This window comes from Drosophila takahashii, chromosome 2R (assembly GCF_030179915.1).
Source record: "Drosophila takahashii strain IR98-3 E-12201 chromosome 2R, DtakHiC1v2, whole genome shotgun sequence".
In the NCBI taxonomy this organism is placed as follows: Eukaryota; Metazoa; Arthropoda; class Insecta; order Diptera; family Drosophilidae; genus Drosophila; species Drosophila takahashii.
In genome coordinates, this window is record NC_091679.1 from 13,189,942 (window position 1) to 13,198,453 (window position 8,512).

At 43.5% G+C, this 8,512-nt stretch overlaps 1 protein-coding gene across 1 annotated transcript; it reads right to left on the reverse strand.

The window, feature by feature from the left end:
• Positions 1 to 5,221: 5,221 nt before the first annotated feature.
• Positions 5,222 to 6,181, reverse strand: LOC138912142 (uncharacterized). The gene is made up of 2 exons (XM_070212002.1): positions 5,612 to 6,181; positions 5,222 to 5,449 (listed from the first exon to the last, which is right to left on the reverse strand). Exons 1-2 carry the CDS (start codon positions 6,179 to 6,181, stop codon positions 5,222 to 5,224), a joined length of 798 nt encoding a protein of 265 aa, XP_070068103.1.
• Positions 6,182 to 8,512: the final 2,331 nt, after the last annotated feature.

An 8,512-nucleotide genomic window follows, 5' to 3' on the forward strand; every position in this document is an offset into this window, starting at 1 on the left:
AGGTCCTCTATCTCTAACTTTTACATCGTCCTGATAGTCCTCACTGGGGCGTTTTATTTGCGCGTGTGCTTAATGCTTTCGCAAAGCTTCTTGGACTTACTTCCTTTTGATAACTCGAGAAGCAAATCTTCTGACTTGGTTTTACTGACTGAGCGGATGGCTATATCGTTGCGCTTCAAGTTTTCTTTAAGATCCCTTAACACATCGGTGTAACTCCTGGCTTCTGCGTGCTTTGGGGTTTTCTCCTTTCTTCTCTGGGTTAATAGTGACCGTTTCTTTCGTTCCCTCTGTTTGGGATTTTTGGGATGTTTTGGGTTTGTCCTTCTTCTGAGTCACTGTTTTATAGTCGTCCTTTGCTTCTTTACTGTTTGGCTTTTTAGATGCCCCTTGCTAGGCCGGGCTAGAGGCAGTCCGCTTTTTTCGGGAGGAAACTGGTGTGTCAGATCATTTTATCCTTTGATTGGCTTCAGCTGCCACTTTCTCTATTATGACCCTCTCTGTTTCGGCAGTCTACCAGCTTTTCCTCTAATTTTCGACAATATCGTAGAGTTCACTCAGTTCTTACGCTCCGTCCTTTCATACTGATGCCTTAATATCGCACACTTTATTATTCGAAGCACTGCTCTGCACTTTTTGATCGCTTCCTCTTCTAGAGTTCTCATCTTATAAATAAGATCAAATCTTGGGATGGAGCAGGGATTTGCTGATTGTCGTGTTGTTTTTCCGTAGTTGGGTTTGGTTATTGCTCGGGAATAACAATTTGCGCTGTATTTCCTTCTATTGTAACGCCTTGATGTGATGACCTCGTAATTCTTTTACTCTTCTGGAATGCTTTTCTCTCTTCCTCTTCGGGTTTATTATGGGCTCAAACCACAAAAAATTAATAAATCAATGAAAATAATTCATACATAACACAGGTCAACAAAATGGACTTTATTAAAAGGTGCAGGCTTATTGGCATTAAAACATGTTAATATTGACGTATATAAGCATATCTGCATACTTAGTTTTCGCGTTTAACGGGTGGTATTTGGGCAATCGCGGCTTGAAAAAAATAGCAACATTTAATTTTTTGATTTAAGATATCTTCGAGGGTCTGTGCTCAGTTGTAATAATACCTATGCCAAGAAATTGCTTAGATGCCCTTCTACATTATTGCACTTAAGGTTCCATCATAATTTGAGTCAATCACAGCCTATGAGCCATTGAAGTAATTTGTTCACCTCTATTCCCAACCAACTTAATGCGGTGAACACGCTTAAAAAAATACAAGGAAAAATATATGCCCTAAAATATTTTACAGGCATCTAGAGGCGTCTTTTACCGAATTTTTAAGACAAATAAGACCATTGTACGTCGAAGGATGGAATTTATAGAATTTTTTCCGTAAGAACTTAAAAAGTAACAACTATTTTTAAATCCCATTTTACATAAATATCTGACACATTCGTAAAAATTTGCCTTTCAATTTGGTTGGCAGTAGGCGCCGAACATAGACAAATTATATTTTTAAGGGGTTAATATGCCTTAAAAAAAATCCCCACCACAATTTTAAGGCGACGCCACTGTTATCTTTACAAAGCCTACTGTGTAAAATCACGACAAACTCGTTACGTAAGAGTGACTCTAAAATACTTGTTACTTTTCCCATTCTTACGGAAAAAATTCTATAAATTCCATTTTTCGAAGTACAATAGTGGGATTTATCTCAAAAATTCGGGAAAAGACGCCTCTAGATGCCTGTAAAATATTTTAGGGCGTATATTTTTCCTTGTATTTTTTTAAGCCTGTTCACCGCATCAAGTTGGTTGTAAATAGAGGTGAACAAATTACTTCAATGGCTTTTATTAACTCAAATAATGATGGAACCTTAAATGCAATTATGTAGAAGGGCATCTAAGCAATTTTTTGGCATAGGTTTTATTACAACTGAGCACAGACCCTCGAAGATATCTTAAATGAAAATATAAAATGTTGCTACTTTTTTCAAACCGCGATTGCACAAATACCACCCGTTAAACTCGAAAACTAAGTATGCAGATATGCTTATATCCGTCTATATTAACACAATTTAATGCCCATAGGGCTGCACCAAAAACACTGTTGGCCTGTGTAATTCCACAAGATAGATCCCACTTTGAAACCAGTGGCAAAAAATCCCATAAATCTGGGGCCTTTTGAGAAAAATATAATGGTATTTTTGCAGACTGGCCCTTTAGACGAAATCCTACTTTTAGACTTTAAAAACGCTATCGTTTGGTCATTTACGGTCTAATAAAATCCATTATTTTTCTCGTAATCGGTCATGGAAAGACAGATTTTTCTTCTTTTGAACCATGCCGATTGTGTCTTTTGTTCGCAGGTTGAAAATGATTTTGTGTTTTCTTTTCAGCGCGACTATACGGCGAAAGAGTGGTAACATTGACAAAATAGGTATGAGGTAAAATATTGGAAGCAAGGGACTTTGCAATCAATGTGGTATTGTTCACATTCAAAAAAAATCAAAAAAGGGTGTGGCCGGGTTGATATGGAACGTCCCATATATGACTTATCTTATTGATATTAGCATCTAAAGGTTTACTGGCAGAAAGTGTCAGCTGCCTTAACATTTCTCATATTTTTTTCTGTTGCTTTAGTAATATTTGGTAGTGTTAAAAGTTACACAAGTTATCAAAATTCTGTATATATTTATGGGAAATATTATTAAGGACAAGACGGAGCGAGTTATTATTTTCAAGTTTTTTTTTTAATAGTTTGAGAGCCGCTACACGCACGCAGTCATCTTGAGCCAAGGAAGGCACAACGCCGACCAGGCGAGCCGCAACAGCCAGCTGACGAATTGGATATTTTGCATTTTCTTGGGTCACTATACTTTTTGAGCTAGTCGCTGCGTTACGTAGCCATCAAATCTGGGAGTTTGATAAGAGTTATTTGTCAACTTTTATAATAAAAATTGAAAAATAAAACTTATTTGTCAATTTTTTTAAAAAAGTAACTCTTACTTGCGATCCCTGCTCCCAGAGAGAAACGTATAAAAGTAATTTTAAATGTTAAAAATATTAAAGTATAAAAAAATATTACTGAGCTTATATATGAGCATATGTAAAGTTGCTTTCGGATATTCTCAACAATTCTATTCTTAGTGAACTCCGATGGTATCTAACTTAACAGCAGCTTATTTTTATAAAAAAAATTGCATCTGCGGTGCTATTAATTATCAAAGACCTTGGCCAGGAATGGCAAAATAGAGATTTGTCTGTTATCATTATAACTTTTTGTTATAAGTAATATTTTAGCTATTTTCCGGGTACAAGGAGAGGATGTCATTAATACAGTATTCATTATGTGAGTTATATACATATAAACGCTAGGCAGTAAAATTCGAATAAATTTGGGACTTATACTGTCCAGACTTTTTATTTTGCAAATGATTTTACATTAAAAATAGACTTTAATACATCTCAGTTATTAACACATAAAGTTAAAGCTGATATCACAGGATGGTTGCAGGTTCAGGTACTCATTGCACAAGGCATCAGGTATCTTCACCAGATGGATTAAAAAAATTTTGAATATAATTTGTTAGGATCAGCCTTAATACTGCAGTACTGCTTTGACTTTCTAATAAATAGGTTGCGCAGTTTAGCCCAGATTTTTTTTATAGACGAAAAGTTGGGGAATTTATTTAAAATAAATTATTTTACTGTATTTGATTAAATTTTAATTATAACATAAAATATTATTTTGTATCTTGTTGCTTTTTTCTTACCAATGGTGGGGAAAACAAGAGTCAATTATTCTTTAACACCTTAAAGTTTAAGTTTCCAGCTTGTTGGCAGCACTCTACGTTCCTGACATCGACTTTGCCGCACACCCAGCAAAACAACAAGCGCTGGTTTCGACAGCCGCGTTCCCAGTGTCTGGACCCGCCACATTTTCGACAAGCCTTCTGGGGGTCTGTGATGTGGGTATTATTAGCGAGTTAGCGTAATAGCTGCGCGGCGAAGAGAGTGTGGAGAATGAGAGTTAAGAGAATGAGAGAGTGGAGAGTCTAGCTCCGGAGAGAAAAAACTCGGATGAAGAGTGTATGAGTCGGGAGAACAATGGTGCAGAGAGAAAGAGAAAGAGTGAAGACTTCTCTGGCAGAGCGAGAGTGCCGGGTGCAAAAGGAAATAACGGAACTGCACCAGACGTTGGACTCTGCCGTGGACTTTGGACCAGGAGGACAAGTGCCACATCTTAGCAACGGAGCGGCATCACTGGCGTGCCACATGCACCATTGGAATCAGCGGGACGGCGGCAATATCCGGAACTACAATTGGAAACCGTGCGTGAAAGACAAGTTGGTCAAACAGAAACCGCGGACTTTGGACCTGGATTGGAGAGCACAAAAGGGAAATAACGGTTCCCGGAAGCAATATATATATATATGGCAGCTAGATCAGTCAATCACGAGGAGTCAATCTATCAAGATCAGTCAAGATATCAAAGTGAACAAGTCAGCCAGAACAGGGAACTACAATTAAACAACAACAAGTCGAGTCGCCGGAAGCAACGCCGTGCCTACAAGGAGCAAGATCGGTACGACGAGACGTTCGGGATTGGATTACCGAAAATTTTCGAATTGAGACACAGGGCATAACACGGCTAGGTCAATGCGATCCGTTCTCATTACTGTCTCAACTAAATCCTTGCATTCTGCCTGGACGGTCGATCGGAGTTTGAGCGGTGTAAGCCTGCGACAAGAAATCGTGAACTCGGGGAGAAACCTATCTAGACCCAGTGTACCTTACCGAGCAGGTCCTGGCGCGTTCAGCCAGAGGGAGATCGGTCAATCGTTTGTGGTTTTGAGTGGAAAACTCCAGAAGAGCTCTGCGGTGTGAGTCATGTAGTCCCTGGGCGGCGTGTGTCTGAGCCCCGAGTGAAACTAGCCAGAAGGGAGATCGTAAATCAGTTCGTTACAAGTTGATGACGAAAGGAACGCAATGACTTTTAGCGAATCAGCCTTTGCAGAGCACTCATAGGATATTAAGTGGTATAGTTCATTATAGTTGTCACATAGCATTCGGAAGGGAAGTGCTAATGGACGGAATTGGCGAGTAGCTGTGCAAGGAACGTTCCTAATGAGGGTAGATTTAAATTTCCTATTATTTTTTCTGACCTTCGTATGATAAAGTCGTCCGATTTTTTTTCAATTTTATCCGAAATTCACTAATTCCCACTAACAGTCTGCAGTCTTTCCGTGGTAGACGCAGTACTTACTGGCTGAGTTTGCCGTTGATTGGCAGGTCTTGGTATTCCTCCACCTGCTTTTTGCTCGCGTGTCCTCCTGTTTCTCCAGGGCGCTTTGGAGCGTTCGGAGGGAAACAGGCACGTTCTCCGTTCTGTCGTTTGCCAGCTCTACGCCCTCCTTTGCAAGAACGTCAGCTGTCTCGTTGCCATCGATGCCCTGGTGACTGGGAACCCAATAAGTGCTAAGGTGGTCTAATGCCTACCTGCTTGTCATCACATTTTTGGAACTGACTGTTGACGACTGCATGGATCTTATCGCCGCTTGGCTGTCCACAAACAAGTTGACCACATCGTGTGGTCAATTTATATTTTGAGTAACTTCAGCAGCTTTCCTTATGGCGAAGACTTCCGCCTGGAATATGCTGCAGTCATTGGGTAGCTTAAAGGACAGCCTTATTTCAGGGTCCGTACAGTATAAGCCCGCTCCTACTCCTCCTTCCATCTTGGAGCCGTCCGTGTATATATTGAGGTGTTGAGTCTGGTCCCGACCCGTTTTCCAGTCATCTAAGCCCATGAACGAGGTTGTTTTAACCTCCGGGCACGTTCTGGGGGTCATATGGTCCGTTTTGTTGATCATGCTTAGGCCAATTGAACTATTCCCGAAGCTTTGCGCCGTCATGTTACCTGATGCAACTAGACGTTGAGCTGCCTTTCCTGCAGTCAGTTGTGCTTGGATGTCTATGGGGTCGACTCCGAGGATCGTTTCTAGAGCTTTAGTTGGGGTTGACTTCAGCGCCCCCGTTATGCAGACCAATGCCTGCCGCTGAATTCTCTCCATAAGCTCGGTGTACGTCGTCTTTTCAGTGGCTTGCCACCACACTAGGGCTCCATACAGCAGAGTCGGACCGAGATGTAGATCCAGTGCATCAGAGCAGGTGACAGGCCCCATGTGCTGCTAAGCATCTTCTTGGATGTATATAGCGCAATGGTGGCCTTTTTCACCCTTTCCACTACATTGGGTCTCCATGCCAGCTTGCAGTCCAGTACTGTGCCTAGGTAATTGACCTGTGTTTTTGGGGTCAGCCTGGTTACGCCGATTTTCGGAGGGGTCCATTTTGGTACCTTGTATCTCTTAGTAAAGAGAATGAGCTTCTTTTGTCCGCATTGATACTGAGTCCTACCTTTTCCCCCCACTCACATATCTCCCTGAGTGTCGATTCCATTATTGAGCTGAGGGTCGATGGACAAACTCCCGTAATAATTAGGCCTATGTCGTCCGCATAGGCTATTATTTTTGGGGCTCTCCTCTCGAATCTCTTGATTAGATCGTCGACCACCAAATTCCATAGGAGAGCTGGCTCTGTATGGTAGGTGGCTTTGAAAGCAGCTTCCGGAGTCTAGCTGTTTCCGGGACCTTCTCGATGCTGGAGCAGAAGTTTCTCCACGAGCTTCTCTGCGCCCTGCGTGTTTCCTTCTTGTAATCCCTCAGTAGGATTTTGTATTCCTCGTTAATTATTTCATCGTCTGCCTTTTTGGCGATTTTTAAGAATTCTCGGAGGTTATGTCTTTGGAGTGTAAGTTCCCGATTCCACCATGGTGGCCTGGTCTTCTTCCTTGTTCTTAAAGTCGGGCATGATGCGTGATACGCATCCAGTATTTTCTTGGACAGGGTCTCTAGGGACCTTTTTATGTCTCTCTCGGATTTTACTATGCCTGGGCTGGTCGCGAGTTTCGAGGTCACTGTCCTTGTAAACTTTTCCCAGTTCGTGTTCCGGGGGTTTCTATAGACAGCTACCTTTGGAGTGCTTTTCAAATCATATCTGAACTGAATATACTTATGGTCCGAGAAAGATGGTGTTATATCTAGCACGTTTGACGAGGTGGGACCTACGAAGGTGTGCTCCTCCCCCACGTTTGCTATATATAGATTAGTAGATAGAATAAAGTCTAAGAGTGACTCACCTCTGTCGTTGATGTCTGAGCTTCCCCACACGCTGTGGTGTGCATTGGCATCTGCACCAATGAGGAGTTGGTCATCCTTCGAGCCTAGCTCCACCAAGATGCTCGGCTCGTCTGGTGGCGCCGATCTGCCGTGTGTCATGTAGCAGGAGGCTACTAAGAGGCGCTGCTCCTCGCTTTCTAGCATCACCGCAGTCAAGTAGTCAGAGCTGTAAAGAGGCATAAGGTTAGCATGGATACCCTTCCGCACAAGTACGGCGCTTCTTTTCCTGCTTACCGTTGGTGAGTAGAATGTATTGTAGTTTGAGGACCTTAGTCCGGCCACGATATTGCCCGAGGAAAATCCATGGCTCTTGAACCAAGGCTATGTCGACGGGCCCTTGCTCTAGGGCAATCAGGAGCTCCGCCGATGCGAGTCTGCTTTTATGAAGATTGAGCTGCAGCACCCTCAACGTCATGGGTTGCTGGCTCATCTCCGCTTAACGGGTTGGCTATTACAGTCAGGTCACCGTCCTCTTCGTCTTCCGAGTCGTTCAGAGCAAGTTCCTGGGCGGCATCCACGATGGCTTCCAGACCTAGGTCCTTCTCCACCTCGCCTGCTTGCAGGATGTGTGCGCCTTTGTCGTCGGGGTGTCGCTTCTTGAGGCGCAGGTAGACGCTACCCATGCCCCACGCCATCTTCCCGAATCTTGGTTGATTTGGAGAACCACACTTTGGCTCCCCTCGTTGGGTAGAGGGCTGGCCATGTGCAGAATCTTCCAATTCGCCGTCGGGACGTCTGGATTCTGCCGTTGAAGCAGCTTCAGCACTTTCACCTTTGGTATGGATGGGATTAATTCCCTGTCCACAACCTCTAGCTTGGCGCCCTCCCACAGCGCCTCCAGTTGGCAGACCATTTGCGTCAGCCAGTTCCTGGTCGGATCGTCGGTTCACTTCAGGATTTTCACGCCGTTCAACCACCCTGCACCATCGAATGTGGGCTTGGGGGTGTGGGTGATTCATCCATCCGTGCAAAGAGAGACTCGATCAGTCGCGCATAGACGATCTTCCATTTTCGTCGTTCCTGTCCATTAGTGCTACGATCAGGTGTCGGTTGACTACATCACTGATTTGATCACTGATTTTAGCCCTCTTGTTGGGCTTCTGTGCTGCTTTGGTTGGCGGAGGGCCTGTCTCCTTGGGCCCGCGTTTCCGCTTGCTCACCGGAATGTCCATGGCGGCACTCTGGTGTGAGCGTTGCCTTTTGTAGGCAAGCATCTCCTCCACCTTATTGGCAAATCCGCCTGTCGACGCCATTGCGGGTTTGCTTGCTTGCTCGGGG

Bases quoted from the DNA above. Each gene is read 5' to 3' on its own strand.
- LOC138912142 (XM_070212002.1), bottom strand. From the start codon at position 6,181: ATGGGGCCTGTCACCTGCTCTGATGCACTGGATCTACATCTCGGTCCG. The intron at 5,450-5,611 runs GTTACTCAAAAT...CCCAGTCACCAG, and splicing joins CCATAAGGAAAGCTGCTGAA to GGCATCGATGGCAACGAGAC.